The 18083-nt window shown below is 48.8% G+C and overlaps 1 protein-coding gene across 11 annotated transcripts; it reads left to right on the top strand.

The window, feature by feature from the left end:
- Nucleotides 1–8107: 8107 nt before the first annotated feature.
- Nucleotides 8108–16566, top strand: HNRNPH1 (heterogeneous nuclear ribonucleoprotein H1). Of its 11 annotated transcripts, none has more exons than XM_038770608.1 (14): nucleotides 8108–8174; nucleotides 8703–8827; nucleotides 9292–9447; nucleotides 9641–9784; nucleotides 11488–11626; nucleotides 12693–12871; nucleotides 12949–13038; nucleotides 13095–13228; nucleotides 13395–13530; nucleotides 14105–14164; nucleotides 14255–14344; nucleotides 15120–15212; nucleotides 15712–15757; nucleotides 16406–16566. In XM_038770608.1, exons 2-14 carry the CDS (start codon nucleotides 8731–8733, stop codon nucleotides 16440–16442), a joined length of 1401 nt encoding a protein of 466 aa, XP_038626536.1. In that variant the 5' UTR covers nucleotides 8108–8174; nucleotides 8703–8730; the 3' UTR covers nucleotides 16443–16566. The 11 variants fall into 11 exon arrangements, with proteins under 11 accessions (XP_038626536.1, XP_038626535.1, XP_038626532.1 ...); XM_038770607.1 differs by lacking the exon at nucleotides 8108–8174 and adding an exon at nucleotides 8231–8314; XM_038770604.1 differs by lacking the exon at nucleotides 8108–8174 and having other exon boundaries at nucleotides 12967–13038.
- The last annotated feature ends 1517 nt before the right edge of the window (nucleotides 16567–18083 follow it).

Here is an 18083-nt window from a genome sequence, read left to right as displayed (position 1 = left end):
TGTCTGTCTCCCTCTTCTATGATGATAACGGCATTTATTAAGCGCTTACTATGTGCAGAGCACTGTTCTAAGCGCTGGGGAATTTACAAGGTGATCAGGTTGCCCCACGTGGGGCTCACAGTCTCCATCCCCATTTTACAGATGAGGGAACTGAGGCCCAGAGAAGTTAAGTGACTTGCCCAAAGTCACACAGCTGATAATTGGTGGAGCTGGGATTGGAACCCATGACCTCTGACTCCAAAGCCCGGGCTTTTTCCACTGAGCCACGCTGCTTCTCCTCTTCTAGACTGTGAGCCCGTTGTTGGGTAGGGACCCGCTCTCTCTGTGGCCGATTTGTACTTCCCAAGTGCTTCCCAAGCGCTTAGAAGCAGCGTGGCTCAGTGGAGAAGAGCCTGGGCTTTGGAGTCAGAAGTCATGGGTTCAAACCCCGGCTCCGCCAATTGTGAGCTGTGTGACTTTGGGCAAGTCACTTCACTTCTCTGTGCCTCAGTTACCTCATCTGTAAAATGGGGATTGAGACTGGGAGCCCCCCGTGGGACAACCTGATCACCTTGTAACCTCCCCAGCGCTTAGAACAGTGCTTTGCACATAGTAAGCGCTTAGTACCATCATTATTATTATTATTAGTCCAGTGCTCTGCACACAGTAAGGGCTCAATAAATACGGTTGAATGAATGAAAGTGGGGGGGCGCTGGGGGCGCGGCCAGCAGGGGGCGCTGCGCGGCGGGGGCGCGGCCAGCAGGAGGAGCTGCGCGGCGGGGGCGCGGCCAGCAGGGGGCGCTGCGCTGCGCGGCGGGGGCGGGCCCAGCAGGGGGCGCTGCGCGGCGGGGGCGGGCCCAGCAGGGGGCGCTGCGCGGCAGGGGCGGGGCCCAGGGTTGGGTCATCATCCATCATATTTATTGAGCGCTTACTATGTGCAGAGGGTGGGCGCGGGGAGACTGAGGCCCAATCCGTAACAGTGCCCAGCCGCTCCGGCCGGGGCCCCCGCCCATCCCGTCCGAGGGGGCAGGTCGAGGCCTCCGGCCCGCACTCCGTCCGGGCAGCAGGGCCGCCCGATTCGGGACGACGACGCGCCCGGGTGGCGCCGCGCATGCGCGCCGGGCCGGGGTCTCGCGCGCGCAGGAAGGCGGCAGGACGAGTGCGCAGGCGCGGGCTCGAGGAGGAGGCGCGCAAAGCGGCCCGCGCCGAGCCCTTGGGGCCTGACAACGACGACGCGCCCGGGTGGTGCTGCGCATGCGCGCCGGGCCGGGGTCGCGCGCTCAGGAAGGCGGCAGGACGAGTGCGCAGGCGCGGGCCCGAGGAGGAGGCGCGCGCCGCCTCGCGGCCCTCCCCCACCAGCGCGTAGCCCTTGGGGCCTGACAGCGGCCTTCGCGCCCACCCGAGGCCTGGCCGGGGGGCCGCCCGCCCTCCCTCCCTCCCTCCCTCCGTCCCTCCAAGGATGGAAGTCTGGACTTTGAAAATAATTCCCTCGGTCAACATTAGGTTTCTTGAGCAATTCCTCTGTGCAGACCACTGTCCTAAGCGCTCGGGAGAGCACGGTACCGTCAGCAGTCACGATCCCCAGCCTCAAGTTGTCCGTGGTATCTGTTCAAGGGCCTAATGGGGAACTGAGGCGCAGAGGAGTTGGGGGCCAAGTGGTCAGGGTTACACGGCAGACAGATGGCAGAGTCCCGATTACAACCCAGGTCCTCCTAATAATAATAATAATAATAATAACGGCATTTGTTAAGCGCTTACTATGTGCAAAGCACTGTTCTAAGCGCTGGGGGGGATACAAGGTGATCAAGTAGTTGTCCCACGGGGAGCTCACTGTCTTAATCCCCATTTTTAGAGATGAGGGAACTGAGGCTCGGAGAAGTGAAGTGACTTGCCCAAGGTCACACAGCAGACTTGTGGCGGAGCCGGGATTCGAACCGACGACCTCTGACTCCAAAGCCTGGGCTCTTTCCGCTGAGCCACGCTGCTTCTCTGCTTCTCGCTGCTTCTGACTCCCAGGCCTGCACTCGATCCACCAATCAATCAATCAATCGTATTTATTGAGCGCTTACTGTGTGCAGAGCACTGTACTAAGCGCTTGGGAAGAACAAGTCGGCAACATCTAGAGACAGTCCCTACCCAACAGTGGGCTCACAGTCTAAAAGGGGGAGACAGAGAACAAAACCAAACATACTAACAAAATAAAATAAATAGAATAGATATGGACAAGTAAAATAAATAAATAAAGAGTAATAAATATGTACAAACAGATATACATATATACGGGTGCTGTGGGGAAGGGAAGGAGGTAAGATGGGGGGATGGGGACGGAGGAAGGAAGGGGCTCAGTCTGGGAAGGCCTCCTGGAGGAGGTGAGCTCTCAGTCACTAGGCCGCCCTAATTCTTACTATAGACGGTGGGGAGGTGGGGGGACAGACTAACATAAATTACAGATTGTGCTTTGTAAGTGCTATGGGCGGCGGGGGTGGCGATTCGAACGTCCACAGTAATATTCCCTCGTTCTTCCAAAGGCCCTGAGGAGAAATCTAACTCGTTCAGAAGATTTCTACTCCGTTTTCCATGTTTCTAGCTCTTATTTTACACGAGGTTGAAGCCTGTAGTATAATACTGACACATCTCAGAAGGCTGAAAATGCCACCGAGTTCACTCAAGAAGATGGAAGAATATGGTTTGGCAGTAGAGCGCAACTGCCGAATTGTACTTTCCAAGCTCTTGGTACGGTGCTTTGCACACAGTAAGTGCTTAATAAATAAATGAATAAATAGAGGCATTACTTGTGGGAAACAAGAAATAAGTGCTTAGAACAGTGCCTGGCACATAGTAAATGCTTACCAAATATAATTTTCGCTCTCTGTAAATTTTGAGTGAATCTCAATCTGCCAAGAGTTCTGATCACTCCAACGGGGAAGGGCCTGAGGATGTGTAGAAAGTTCAGAGAAAAGCTGCCCTAATGGTGTGTTTGGGGGGGGGGGGGGGGGGGGGGGGGGGGAAGAGGTGGGAGCAGCTTCTGTATAAGGATCAGAATAATAACAATACCTGGGGTTTAGTATAATTAGCAATGACCTCTCACATTATCTTTCTTTTGCTCTCCGAACAACCTGTGAGGCAGCAAAACGTAGATGTTAGTCCTGATCTATTTATTTTAATCATCATCATCATCGTCAATCGTATTTATTGAGCGCTTACTATGTGCAGAGCACTGTACTAAGCGCTTGGGAAGTACAAATTGGCAACATATAGAGACAGTCCCTACCCAACAGTGGGCTCACAGTCTAAAAGGGGGAGACAGAGAACAAAACCAAACATACTAACAAAATAAAATAAATAGAATAGATATGTATTTAATGTCCATCTCCCCCTGTAGACTGTAAGCTCCTTGTGGGCAGTGATTGCATCAACCAACACAGTTGTTTTGTGTTCTCCAAGCGCTTAGTTCTGCACACAGTAAGCACTCAGTGAGTACCGATGATGATGATACAACAGATTTGGTAGACACATTCCCTGCCCACGAGGAGTTTACAGGCAATAAAATAAATTTCCAAAAGGGGAAATGGAAGAGTGTAAGGATATAAATTCTGTGGGGCTGAGGGTTGGGCAAATATCACTCACATTAGAGGAGTAGAGTGTGTGGACTGAGTTGTAGTGGGAAATCAGTGAGATAAGGTAGGGTGGGAGAGAGTTGATGGTGAGGAGTTTCTGTTTCATTTGGACCTGGATGGGCATCCATGGGTTGGATGGGTTTTTGTGGTGTGGCGAGGTATGGACTGAACGTTTTTTTTTTATTTTAGAAAATGATCCAGGACTTCAGTGTGAAGTGTGCACTGCAGAGAGGAGAGACAGGAGTCAGGGAAGTCAGTGAGGAGGCTGATGAATAGTCAAGGTGGAATATGGTAAGTACTTGGATCAGCAAGGCAGCAGTTTAGATGGAGGTGAAGGGATGTATTCTAGAGATTCTGTGAAGGTAGAACCAACAGGATTTGGTGACATATTGAATATGCGGGTTGAGTGAGAGAGGTGAGTTGAGGATAATCCCAAAATTACAGGTTTCCGAGAAACTGAGGATGGTAGTGGTGTCTCAGATCTTGGGGAGGAAGGAGTTCGGGTGGAAAGATGAATTCTCTTTCGGAAATGTTAACTGATATAGCAACATCTCTAAATTCCTTTCCTCCAGGTGAAATAGCCATGACTGTCCCATTCCATAATCCCCTTCAGCCTTTTCTTTCCCTTAAGCACTTTGACATTCACCCCATCCCCAGTCACGCAGCACTTATGTACATTTATACTCCCCCATTTCCCCCACCTAAAATTTATTTTAATGAGGGTCTACCCTTGTAAATTGTAAACTCCTTGGGGGCAGAGCTCTTGTCTACCAATTCTATTATGTTGTCTTCCTTTAAATGCTTCGTACAGTCCCCTGCACACAGTAAGCACTCCATAAACACCATTGATTGATTCCCATTCTCCCACAGCCAAAAAGGCCCCCAAAACATTTACCAGTAAGACAAGTCAGTCAGTCATATTTATTGAGCACTTACTGTGTACAGAACACTGTACTTAGCACTTGGGATAGTATAATATAACAAGTGAGTGAAGTGGCATTCACTCAGTGAGTCTGAGCAGTTTGGCAGCAGGATTACCAGTAACCAATCAATTAGTCTTATTTATTGAGCTCTTACATGTGCAGATTAGTGACATATAAGAATAGCGGTATTTGTTAAGCAATCAGTATTACCGTGTGCTTACTAAGTGCTGAGGTGGATACAAGCAAATCGGGTTGGACACAGTTCCGCCGCCCCCCCAATCATTGTGTATCCACGTTTATCAAGTCAGGCCCTCACTGTTTCCTTAGACAAAAAAAACCATGGATATTTATAAGGCCCAACCTGGCCCAAGAACTCTGAAAGCGAGTGGGTCTCCTGCTTTCTGCTCACACGGCACTTTCTCTTCCTTCCTGGCATTTTCTCTCAGAGGAGGCATGGTAAGAGAGTTAAAACTCTAGGCCGTAAGCTCATTGTGGGCAGGGAACGGGTCCACTAATTCTGTTGTATTGTACTCTACCCAATGCACAGAGTAAGCAGTCAAGAAATACCATCGATTGATTGAACAATTGACCTTAACCCCCTCTTGCCCCTTCCAGGTCCTCTAAGGACCAAAAGGGATCTCCTCTGCTGCTCTGTAAAGTGAGAATCTGACCTCTTTCTGGTCTGGCTGGGAACTGGTCCAATTAATAGAAGCAGCGCGGCGTGGTGGATAGAGCACAGCCCTGGGAGTGAGAAGGGCCTGTTCTAAGCGCTTGGGAGAGTACGGGATAACAGAGGTGGTAGACACGTTCTCTGCACAAAGGACGATGATATGATGTGATTTTAGGTGATGGAAAGAGAGGTGATCTGTTGAATGATTGATTGATTGATTGATATGGTTGGGGGAGCGGGGAGTTTCAGTAAGGAGAGAGGACATGAGCAAGGGGTAGGCTCTGAGGTAAATATCGAGGTACAGTGAGTATGGTTGGCAGTAGAGGAGTGGAGTGTGCTGGCAGGGTTGTAGTGGGAGATGAGTGATAAAGGAGGGGAGAGCTGATTAAATGCCTTAAAGCTGGTAGTGAGGGGTTTCTGTTTGAATTAGTTATTCCCCTTCTTCATATGCTGCCTGTGTGCAGCCTTTCATGATCAGCTTCCACATCTGTATTTATTCACGCATTCATTCAGTCATATTTATTGAGCGCTGTGTGGAGAGCACTGTACTAAGCGCTTGGGAAAGTACAATACAACAATAAATGGTGACATTCCCTGCCCACAACAAGTTTAAGCCATCCACAGTTATTCCAGCCTTTATATATATATATGTTCTGACTGTTTCTCATAATTGCTTGCCCCTTTGATCTACTCTGCAAGTAAGTTCACTTTTTTTGTGTTTTGATTAGGGCAGAGCCTGGGTCCTTTTTTTTTTCCATTCTTTTTGGAGGGGGTGGTACAGGTCTTTAAGTGCTTATGTGCCAGGCACTGTACTAAGCGCTGGGGTAGAGACAAGCTAATCAGATTGGACAGAGTCCCTGTCCCACAGGGGGCTCACAGTCTTAATCCCCATTTTACAGATGAGAGAACCAAGGCCCAGAGAAGTGTTGGGTAGGGACCGTCTCTATATGTTGCCGACTTGTACTTCCCAAGTGCTTAGTACAGTGCTCTGCACACAGTTAGCGCTCAATAAATACGATTGAGTGAGTGAATGAATGAATGAATGAAGTGACTTTCTCAATCACAAAGCAGAGCGGATTTAGGATTAGAACCCAGGTACTTATGATTTCCAGGCCCGTGCTCTATCCACTAGGCCATGCTGCTTACCTTTCTCACAACACTGGGCACAAAATAGATATTCAGAAAGGAAATTTTGATAACATAAAGTAAAATGAATTAATATAAATACTAGGATTGGTTGCGGTGGAAGGGGCTTTGAGAAATGGTTTCATTCATTCATTCAATCGTATTTATTGAGCGCTTACTGTGTGCAGAGCACTGTACTAAATGCTTGGGAGAATACAATACAACAATAAACAAATTCCCTGCCCACAGCAAGCTTAGTCTGGAGGGGGAGATTTTCACTTTACAGTCTAGAAGGGAGAGGGGGGTTTGCACACAAAGTTGAGACAATTCTTGGTTCTGGTCTCATAGTGTAATCCAGAGAATTATCTATAGATTGCTATTATTTGAAGTTTCTTCTCAGCTCACCCGCTTAGAGTTTCTATGTGCCTCCTTGTAGTCATACCGTAATTTAAATGTCTTTTTTAAAATTGTGAACGCTGTGCAGTAATATGGATAATTTCCATGCATTGTAAAATAATAATGGATACTTGCTCGCCCTTCCTGTTGACAGCGTGAGCAAAAACGAGGTTGTTTTGTCGTGTGTTCACGGGACTCTGGACATGGAAACGGAGGATGAATTGAGGGGAAAATTGGAGCTAACATCCTGGAAACTTGAAACGGGTGGAGAAATAGGTGGGGCTTAAGTGAGGGCCAATACCTATCGCTTATCTCCTTGTAATATATCCCTTGTAAACTATTCAACTGGCTGACACAGGCCAGTTGAATGGTGTAAACATGAGTCCTCCGGAGAGAACATGGCATTTCAAAGCATTTCAACTTATGGGCGGGGGGTTGAATTTTAAAGAATTTTTGTAAGTGACTCCCTCCAGGCTCGGTTGATCCTTGAACCTATTTTAATGTAGTAATAATGGCATTTGTTAAGCGCTTACTATGTGCGAAGCGCTGTAATATGAAACAAAATCCTTTTTCCTGGTATTGGCCTTTAATTTACCCCGAGTTGACAGTCTGATCCCCACAAATTCACTCTGAGGAGGAGAAAAATGAAGATCAGAGTGTAGATTGCAGACTCGTAAGCTTGTTCGTGGGCAAGGAAACGTGTTTACCAGCTCCGTCGTGGTGTCCTCTTAGTACAGGGCACTGCACACAGTGGGCGCTCACTATTGGTTTCATCAGGGGTTACCTTGTGTGCGTGATTTATGGAGGTGAATTCCTGGGTCCCAGTGTTAGGATATTCAATTTGGGGATAGACCCAAAATTGGGATAGACTTGGCAAGACCCCAGGATCTAGAGGGGAGAGGCCCGATCGCTGTTAGCCCGCTGTTGGGTAGGGACCGCCTCTCTATGTTTTCAACTTGTACTTCCCAAGCGCTTAGTACAGTGCTCTGCGCACAGTAAGCGCTCAATAAATACGATTGAATGAATGAATGAATGACGAGCCGCCAGGAAAAAAGGCCTCCGCGTCTTCGCCTTCCGAAGACACGCGCATGCGTTAGAGCCCTTTCTCGATTCTGGCGGGTAACGGAGCCGAACGGCCGAGGAGCACGCGCCTGCGCACCGGCGACACCGTACTGGCCGCGTTCTATAGTCGCGGGAAGGCGCATGCGCAGCATCGGCCCGGGCGGTCTCGGGTGGGGGAAGGGGGTCGAACTACTTTCGCAAGGCGCACGCGCAGGGGGTTTTCGTGGCGGGAGGAGGCCCAAACCCGGGGGACTACGCAAGCGTACGGGGAGTCGGTGACGTCGAGGGGCGGGGAACGGGACAGTTCCGCGCAGGCGCACATGCTACACCCAAGGGTTTATCTGGGTTGCGCAGGCGCTGGGCGGTCATTTTATCTCAGCCACGCTGAAGCGGAGCGTCTAGGTGAGCGCGCGGCCGTCCCCGTCGGGCGCTCATCCTACTCGGGAACGGCTCTTCTTCCCGGATTTTTCTCGGATTGTGGTCGGACGGAGCCCCGGGCGTCGAAGAGGCGTTGAGCGGCGCCTCTTCGGGCCGCGGGTCGGGTAGGATGGGCGGTCGAAGCGCGGCGGGGCCTGCGGGGCCGGCGGCGGCGGCGGCTCTATTGTGTGAGGAGCAGGAGGAGGCGGAGCGGAAGCGGCCGCCGCCATTTCCTCGCCCACACGCCGGAGGGACTCCCGGCCGCCCCCGCCGCCGCCGTTCGACCCGGGGCACCCCGCAACCGGCCCCGGCGGAGCCGGGGAGGACGCGGGCGGTTGACTGGGCGCGCCCCCCCCCTCCCCCTCCCCCTCCCCCTCCCCCTCGGCTCGGGAACCCGCGCCGGTTGGCGGGTGATTCGGGGGTCGCGTGCGCGCCCCGCGGCGCCGGATGGCGGGCCTGGCGGGCCTCCCCGGCCCCGGCCGGGCTCCCATTGCCTCTCCCGTCTCCCCGCAGCGGGCGTAAACTCCGGCCACGAGGCAAGATGATGCTGAGCACCGAAGGCGGCGAGGGGTTCGTGGTCAAGGTCCGGGGGCTGCCCTGGTCCTGCTCCGCCGACGAAGTCCAGCGCTTCTTTTCGGGTGAGTGGCCCGCTCCGGGCGGGGTGGAGGGGGGGGGGACGGGACGGGGACGGTGTGGACGGCGGGCCCGCCGGCAGGGGGCGCGCGCGCGCTCGACTCGGCCTCCGCGGGGGGGGCGGGGGGGCAGTGGGCGGGGCGCCGAGTCGAGCCGAACCGACCTCGGGGCCCGCTCTTCTCCCCGCCCCCCCCCCCCCCCCCGCCCCGACTCCTGCACGGCTCCCAAGCGGCTCGCTCACGGCGGCCGAAACGACCAGCCGGACGCCAATGGACGATCCGCTCCGGTCCCTTTCCTCAGGCCGGCTCGAGTTGGCCGAGCTCCGGAGCCGCACGTCCCGTCCCGTCCCGTCCCGTCCCGTCCCGTCCCGTCCCGCCCCGCCCCGCCGCCGAAACCCCGGCGGGGAGCGGCCGAGCCAGGCCCCTCACCCCACCCCTTCGGCCCTGAGCGACTGGGATTCCCTTTGCAGAGTGCAAAATCCAGAACGGGGCGTCGGGCATCCGGTTCATCTACACCCGAGAAGGCCGGCCCAGCGGAGAGGCGTTCGTCGAGCTCGAGTCGGAAGACGAAGTGAAGCTGGCCCTGAAAAAGGACAGAGAGACTATGGGACACAGATATGTCGAAGGTTTGATTTCTGTTGCCTAGTAACCGTGTGGAGGTATAGGCGGATGCTACCTCTCGCTGCCTTTTTTGTATGTGTGTGTGTGCGCGTTGGAAATGGTTCTCCGACGGTAACCACGTGCCTAGCTTAACCGAACGAGGAAAACTGTCTGCCCGGTGGCTTCCGTAATGTGACTAATTCTAAGCACCTTTTGCAGTATTCAAGTCAAACAACGTTGAAATGGATTGGGTGTTGAAGCATACCGGTCCAAATAGTCCTGACACTGCCAATGATGGCTTTGTACGTCTTAGAGGACTCCCATTTGGCTGTAGCAAGGAAGAAATTGTTCAGTTTTTTTCAGGTATGTAGTAGCGTTTACCACCGCGCCCTTCTGGCTAGTGTTGTATCCGGTAGGGTTGGCTGAGGCTTCGTTAGGTTCCCAACCGAAGTAGACCGTTATAATGTCATCAGCTTGAAAAATAGCCTTATACTCGTGCTTGATGGACTGCACCTCTTTGCTATTATTCGGTGACCTTCAAATACTTTAAGCCCACAAATTAGCTTTCCTTTCCATTATTAAATTTTTTTTTAACTTCTCTTATACTTGGTGTTGTAGTTTTAAAGTAGATATTTAGATGCTAGAGGATTGTCCTCAACAGCTTAACGTTTCCACACAGTGCTGTTCAGCATAGTACCTCACGTTCACAAGGTAAGATGTACTTCTCACCATGACTAGACTTTAATTCCATTTCAACTAACGCTTCTTATTACTGGTGTCAGTTACCTTGCCAAGAATTGACACCGCCGGTCCGTTGGGAATCAAAGTCAAACTGCCTCCCATCGGGTGACCGAGGGCTTCTTTCGAAGCGGAATGGTGGAGAAATCCAGCTTAGCCTTGGAAATTCTAGGCCATTAGCATTGTAAGTGTCCTTACTGTAATCTCTGAATGAGGAGAGCTTTTGAAAAGTACAGATTTGACATAGACGAGTATCTCGAAAGGTAAATGTTTTGGGCCTAAACTAATTGAATGTCTAACATTGAATACTTCTTGACTTGCATGAATGTAGAGTATAAACCTTATGAAAGCATATGAGACCTAAATATACTTGTGTTGAATAGCGAAGGTTTGACAGACGAATTCAGAGTTCAGCTATGGTGACTTTGAAACACTTTGTAATCAGGTCCTGCATTTCTTTCAGACAAGTTAAAATGCCATTAGAATGTTTTTCAAGCCGTTTCTGTGAACTTTCAAATATCTAGTCTGTTGACTTCCACGTTTTGCTGCAATTTCCGGTCTTGTTTTGGAAGTTTTTTTTATAAGCTCTTTTGACTTAAGCTTGGAAATGTATCCACAAACTAGAAGTTCCATCTATGAAAAGTTCTAAAGTGTTAAGCCTGTTCCGCAAAAAGCATATAACGTGCATGATGTTTTTCCACATTTTCTGTGTTGAGCAGGCTAGCTGTTCATTGAGTTGTAGGTTTGATTGATCAGTTTCATGAATAAGCAAATGTTGAGCTCGTGTATAAGTGAAAGCTGTTGTTCTTGTACCTAAATATGCAGAAATTGCCTGGTTAAAAATACTTGAAGTTCCACTAACTTGTTAATTTAAATGATATGCATAATTAGAGTTAGAGGCAGGTCCTCAGAACTCTGCTAAACAATTGTATTGATGTGAGACATTTAATCTTCTATTTTCAGAGTTTTATGCTTCTCAGCACTGGAAAAAAAATGAATATATTGCATAGTTTGAAAGTTGTTGAATGTAGATTCTTAATGCACCCTGCCAGCAAGTGAACCGTTGTGTTTTGTTTATTATTTATTTCTTTATTTATTTTTGTTTGCCTCGGGTTATCAAGTGTTATTTTGTGTATCAGGGTGTCTTAAGAATGTAAATGGAATGGTATGTCATGGAACTTCATGTCAATGCATATTTAAGTGTACGTAAACATACCATTCACCTAAGATGCTGACAATTCTGGTGTATTTAAAGCTATAAGAATCATTTCTGGGCTTGTGATGTTAATATTGCCCCCCTACTGGGGTTATTTGTCCTTGGGTTGAAGGGTTGGAAATCGTGCCAAATGGGATAACATTGCCGGTGGACTTCCAGGGGAGGAGTACGGGGGAGGCCTTCGTGCAGTTTGCTTCACAGGAAATAGCTGAAAAGGCTCTAAAGAAACACAAGGAAAGAATAGGGCACAGGTGGGGATGGATGGTTGGTTGGATACGTCACTTTTCTTATGGTAAACGATCGTTAAATCCATACTCTCTCTTCCTAGAAAGGCAATCTTCCCTCATGCTAAATCTGGACCCGCCCCCCCCCCCCCCCCCCCCCCCACCAATGCTCAAAATTTCCCCCACGTAACCCGTTCAAAGAATTTGGCGATGACCCCCTTTAAGGCCATAAACTGACAAAATTTGCCCACAACTGAAAGAATTTGGAGAAGGTTTTGAACTTCAACAGATCAGTGGATTTGAGAGACTATGGCTTTAAAAATTGAATGCCAAAATGACACCCTTCCCCTTCCCCTGTAAATTCTATATTACCATAAGAAAATGTGATTCTTTCTGAACTTGTTTTCTAAAGTTGAAATGCCACAAACTTTCTTGCTGTATTAAAAAACAAACATGATAAGCATAGCTTTCAAGAAATTGTCACAAAAGGTTTTTTTTCCTTTTTTTATGGCTTGTGACTATTTTCCATTGAAGCATGCGATTTCCTATGCTGAATCCTTCTGAAAGCATAGGCTGGGGAATGTTGATGGGCAAAATTTCTGGGTAGCGGCGGGCTGGGTTTGAATGTTGGTGGAGACCGGCTTTCTAACCCACTTGCCGCCAGTTGCCACTGAACAAAATATTGCAAATGTTGAAAGTTGAGTGGAATTCTTTCCCTCCTGAAACATTTTATTGATGATTCTAGCCTCTTCTCACCCTTAAGGTTGGGGCTGCCCAGAAAGTCTCAAGAGGAGGCCGGGAATTTTTTTTGCCCCCCCCCCCCCCCCTTTTTTTTAAAATATATGTATGTACTTTTTTTTACACCCCCCCTCCCCCCCTCCCCCCCCCCCCGATCTATTATGATAAAAGTATGTTTTCTAGATGTAAATCTCTGGTCATGGCCTGTTGCAATTATTCTGAAATCTGGCTTTTTAAAAAAAAATTTTTTTTTGGTCAGTTTCATGGCTATGACTAGAATGTTGTCTTGTTGATTTCTGCTACTGAGCATGTGAAGCAAAGGACTGACTATCTTCCTCTGTAAACGGCGTTCTAGGTACATTGAAATCTTCAAGAGCAGTCGGGCCGAGGTGCGCACGCACTATGATCCCCCTCGCAAACTGATGGCCATGCAACGGCCGGGTCCTTATGACCGGCCCGGGGCTGGCCGGGGGTATAATAGTATTGGGAGAGGAGCCGGGTTTGAGAGGATGCGGCGTGGAGCTTACGGTGGAGGTAAGTCGTGTACCGAGCGCAAGGCGGGCTCAACAAGGTTTTGTTTTGATGTGCCCCAAGCGAGCCAGTAAACCCAGAAATCGCTCTCCTCCTAGGTTACGGGGGCTACGATGACTACAACGGCTACAATGACGGCTACGGCTTTGGGTCGGACAGATTCGGAAGAGGTAAAGTAAGGATTGAATTTGGACGCTGGACGGTACTGACACCCTTCTCAATCTAGACCTCAATTACTGTTTTTCAGGAATGTCCGATCACCGGTATGGTGACGGGGGGTCGACTTTCCAGAGCACAACCGGTCACTGTGTACACATGAGAGGTCTTCCCTACAGAGCCACCGAAAATGACATTTACAATGTAAGTTTCCCCCTGCCCCGGGGGTGCTCGAGGCACCTTCGAGGGGCGGCCGGTGGCCTCGAGGGGGCTGGCGTGGAGCCGGTCCCTGTTTTGATCCCTGGGGGGGGGGGGGGGGGGGGGGGGGGCGTGTGTGACCTGATGGATTTTTGTGGAATGCTTTGTCTAGTTTTTCTCGCCACTCAACCCCGTGCGAGTACACATTGAAATCGGACCCGATGGCCGAGTGACTGGCGAAGCCGATGTTGAGTTTGCCACCCATGAGGATGCAGTGGCCGCTATGTCAAAGGACAAAGCAAACATGCGTAAGTCCGGCTTGGAGTTCCGCCCGCTGGGGATGGGTTCGGCCTGCCGGACTGACTCCTCGCCAGGAAACGGGGCGAGGGTCGGCCGGAGCCAAGACCGTTTTCCGTCGCCGGGGAATAGGCTGGCATCTCTGAGGTTGCATGAACAGGTTTGGATCAGATCACCTAGGCAGCGATGGTGGTCACCCGGCTGCAAGGCAGCACTTTCTCCTGTCAAATGCTCTTTTTTATGCCAAGCTTCGGTCTTTTGAATGTGATGTCTCAGACTTCTTGCTCTTGTAGTTTTCTTAGAAAAAGACCCTTGAAATTGAAAGAACTGACCTGAGCTAAAACTCAGCTGTTGCCCTAGAACCGCAGTTGGTGAGAATTGTGAGCTAAGTGGGAGAACACAAGTTCCCGGGATAAAAGTGCCGTGAGTTAACAGGGCTGCAGCTTGACAGGAGAAAGTGGATGGGGTCGGGGCCTGGGGCGGGGGTGGATCCTGGCCGGATGGCGGAATTGTCAAGAGGCTCTGGGCTTCTGGCCCGGTGACTTAATGAGCCCTTCTCTCTCCCGACCTTTTTTCTCATTTCAGAGCACAGATACGTAGAACTCTTCTTGAACTCGACAGCAGGAGCAAGCGGTGGTGCATACGGTAGCCAAATGCTAGGAGGCATGGGTTTGTGTAAATATCACTTTAGTGTCCTTTTTTAAGCTAACTTGTATGCCTTTTCTCTCATTTCAGAACACAGATATGTAGAACTCTTCTTGAATTCTACAGCAGGAGCAAGCGGTGGTGCTTATGGTAGCCAAATGATGGGAGGCATGGGCTTGTGTAAATATCGCTAGTTTTTTTAAAAAACCAAACATTTCTACTTAAGTTGATTAAGTTGATTGATTGATATTTGATGATTTTAGCGTAACTTAAAGACAAGAGAAGGCTATTCCTTCTCCAATGAATGTTGATATAATGGAGTTTTGGCCAATCACGTGAAATCATTATAGTATGTCATAAATGTATGCCAATTTAATGATTGTATGCCAATTTAATGATTGTAGTCTAAGAGGGTCTTGTCTGGGGTGGGGAATGAGAGGAGGAAGGAAGTAGGCTTGCATTGCCGAGCGGAAAGCTTAACTTGACCCAGTGAGTTCACTGAATCCGGCAAGAGCACGGGATGTTCGGACCTGTATGTGGAATTTTATCCTTGGAAAATGGGGTCCCGTTTACACCCCAAACTACAGGACTTGACGTGGTGCCGAATGAGAGCTAGATGGAAATAGAGTAAAGTGGTGGCTGACCAGTTGTAGTTGTCTTCACGATGCCTCTGTGGGACGAGGCGCACTGAGGCCTGTCGAAGTGCCACGGGCCAGTCGAGGCTTTTCATGTAATGCTAGCGGATGAGTGAGGAACTGGCTAATTGAATTACCTGGAAGACTTGACACTCCATAAGGAGACATCATGGTCTGGGGCCACAGTGAAAGGGTAATCGGGGGGTGGGATGTAGTGAGTGACAAGGTCCAAAACCGGAAAAATCGTAGATTATTGGTTTTAAGATGACGTCGCCATGCCGGATCAAAAACGAGATCTTAATGTCTTCTTAACTTGACAGCAAACCAGTCCAGTTATGGTGGCCCAGCTAGCCAGCAGCTGAGCGGCGGTTACGGAGGCGGCTACGGCGGCCAGAGCAGCATGAGCGGATACGGTAAGCGTCTCTGTGAACTCTCTGATTTTGAAGGGGCGGAGGGAGTGACGCAGGTTTGGGAAAGGGGGCGGCGGGATAGTCGGGAGGGGCGCTTACTCTGGAAATAGGGGTGGCGCTAACATGGCGCTCGTTTTTCGGCACTTGGACTAAATGCTGTAAATGCTGTAAACGTTTAAACGTAGATGTAGTGGTAGCGAACCAGGATTGGGGGAAGTTTGGTAACGTTAAACAAGTTTTACTGGTTGCCATGGTGTCGAGCCAGAAAATGTGCCTCCGTTCTTTAGGGTGGACTATTGATAATGTGATTTTCTTTAATTTTAAATTTGGTGGTAATTGTAGAGGGAGGAATAAATCATTAACGGTTTAATGGTGGTTGGGCTTGCAACCGTAATTTTTAGACAGTTTAACGTGAGGACTGGTTTGATTTTTTTTTTTTCAATTCGTCTAAAGAATGGTGATTTTTTTTGGTATATAGTCTTACCCTAAAATCCTTTTGCAGACCAAGTTTTACAGGAAAACTCCAGTGATTTTCAATCAAACATTGCGTAGGTAAATATTTTCTAAAAAAATCTAATGTAAATTCCCCCTAGCAAACATTTTTTTTCCCCCCCCATGTTGTGATTCCATAGCAGTCAATGGCTCTGACTTAAACTCCCCGGAGGCTGCCGTTTGGGCACGGTGAGTTGCCATTAATCCGACTTGATCTCGTCTCTCACTTCCTGCCCACCATGAATAGGACTGGCAAGAGACTTCCCCCCCCGTTTTCCCTATTCGCCCACCATTCAGTTAACACATCGCCAGGGTCACTGTCTGTTGAATTCAGAGAATGTCTGTCTAGCGTAAACAATCCGGAGCGATTCTGCAATTTTTGAAAAACACTAGTTTTCCTTTTAAACTTTTCCATTTTTCTCTGATCCTTCGACACCCAAGGAACCCCCCACCCCCAAAAACGGTAGCACAGGAAGGAGTGTGGCGAGTCGGCACCGCGGCGAAAGGGGCTGGTGGAGACTGGAGTGGAATGCGCTTCACCAAGTTACTCTTCACCAGACCCGCTCCTCTGCCCGCCTGTTCAGCCAGCAGCCACCACACACACAGATCGCCTCTTTTGACTGTTTCAAAACATATTGCTTAACGTCTACCCGATGCCCGATCTCACTCCTGACATCATCCATCTCTCTCTCTCTCTCTCTCAGGGAGCCAAGGAGCCTTGAACAACAGCTACTACAATAGTGGAAGCCGAGCATCTATGGGAGTGAATGGAATGGGGGGGCTGGCAAGCATGTCCACTCTGAGTGGTGGATGGGGGATATAAACTGATCCTGGTCCCTGACTCTTGATCATCTTTTTTTTTTTTTTTACAAAAAAAAACAAAAACAAAACCCAAACAAAAAAAAAAAAAACTAAGTTTAACAGTTTTGCAATACAAGCTTGTGATTTCTGCTTACTGTAAGTGAAAAATCAGGATTGTTTTAAGACTTCAGGTCCAGTATTTTTGAGAACACAAAACATCTAGGATGTAATAACCCAGTTGAGTAAAAGACGATCTAACTGTTAAAACAATTTTCAGCTTTCCTCCAGTTAGTTATGTTGTAGACGTGTACTTTAAGCAGTAAGCGTATTTAGGTTAAAGCCGTTTCAAGATTACGTTAAGTGTTGCTCTTATACCACATTACATTGAACACTGTTTTTTGGATGCATGTTGAGAAACATGCCTTTTGTAAAACTCATAGGAGCTGTGTCTGCAATCCAAAAGTGAAGCATTGGCATGTTTGTTAATTCTAGTTTATTTCTTTTAATATCTTGTAAGGCACGTACGTTTGAGCTTTTTTTTTTTTAAGTTAATGGGGAAAATTTTGAGACGCAATACGGATTCTTTAGGATTTTGGTCTTGGTGTTTGTATGAAATTCTGAGGCCTTGATTTAAATCTTTCATGGTATTGTGATTTTCCTTTTAGGTGTATTGCGCTAAGTGAAACTTGTTTAAATAAACCTTCCTTTTAAAAACTGGAACACCTTTTGAATAATTTTGCTTGGAAGGTGGGGTGGAGTAACCCTAACTTACATTACCTTAGTTTAGAATCAGTGCCTAGAACAGTGCTTTGCACATAGCAAGTGCTTAATAAATGCTATTATTACCTCCCCAGTTCATGTGACCACCCAAACCAGTAAATTCAGCTCCCCTAGATCGTTATATTTTGATGAGTCCAGGCCATTTACTAGGCTCCATGGTCTATCTGTCCCATCCTGTTTCTCCGCCACAACCCCCCAGCAAAATATAGCTGCAAAGTGACCCAGTTATGCAGTTATCAAACTTACTGCAGCTAAAAGTTCTCACTTACCTCAACTGGGAACATGAGAGATTTGGTTCTTTCCCTTCTGCCAGAATTGACTTCCAAAGAAATTCTACCTCAGATTTGGTGTCCATTACAATCTGGCCTCTTGAAAAGGGCAGGTGACCTGGGTATAATCCCATTTCCACCACTTCCCTCCTGGGTGACCAAGGGCAAGTCACTTCTGGGCCTGTTTTCACATCTGTAAAATGGGATTAAAAAGAAAACCTTTCGCCTTCCCCCCCAAATGCTAAACCTCTGGGGGTCTGAGTCTGAGCTGTCTACCCCAATCCTAGTCTCATAGTAAGCAATCATCCCAATATTACCCCAATTCCTGTGACCTCAAGAACTGCTTTCCTGGTACCAGGTCTTTAGGGGAGGGCTGCAGTGAGAGCCACCCCTCACTTTCAGATTCCTGAGTTAGTGTCCCATGCTAACATAATAACTCAGATATATTAACAGTGTACAGGGACAGTTTGCTTGGAACTGTCAAAAGTCCAACCTTCAGTGGATTTAAGGTTTTCTGATCAAAGCCTCTCAA

The sequence above is a fragment of the Tachyglossus aculeatus genome, chromosome X2 (assembly GCF_015852505.1).
Source record: "Tachyglossus aculeatus isolate mTacAcu1 chromosome X2, mTacAcu1.pri, whole genome shotgun sequence".
In the NCBI taxonomy this organism is placed as follows: domain Eukaryota; kingdom Metazoa; phylum Chordata; class Mammalia; order Monotremata; family Tachyglossidae; genus Tachyglossus; species Tachyglossus aculeatus.
This window is presented reverse-complemented; position numbering and strand designations above follow the sequence as displayed.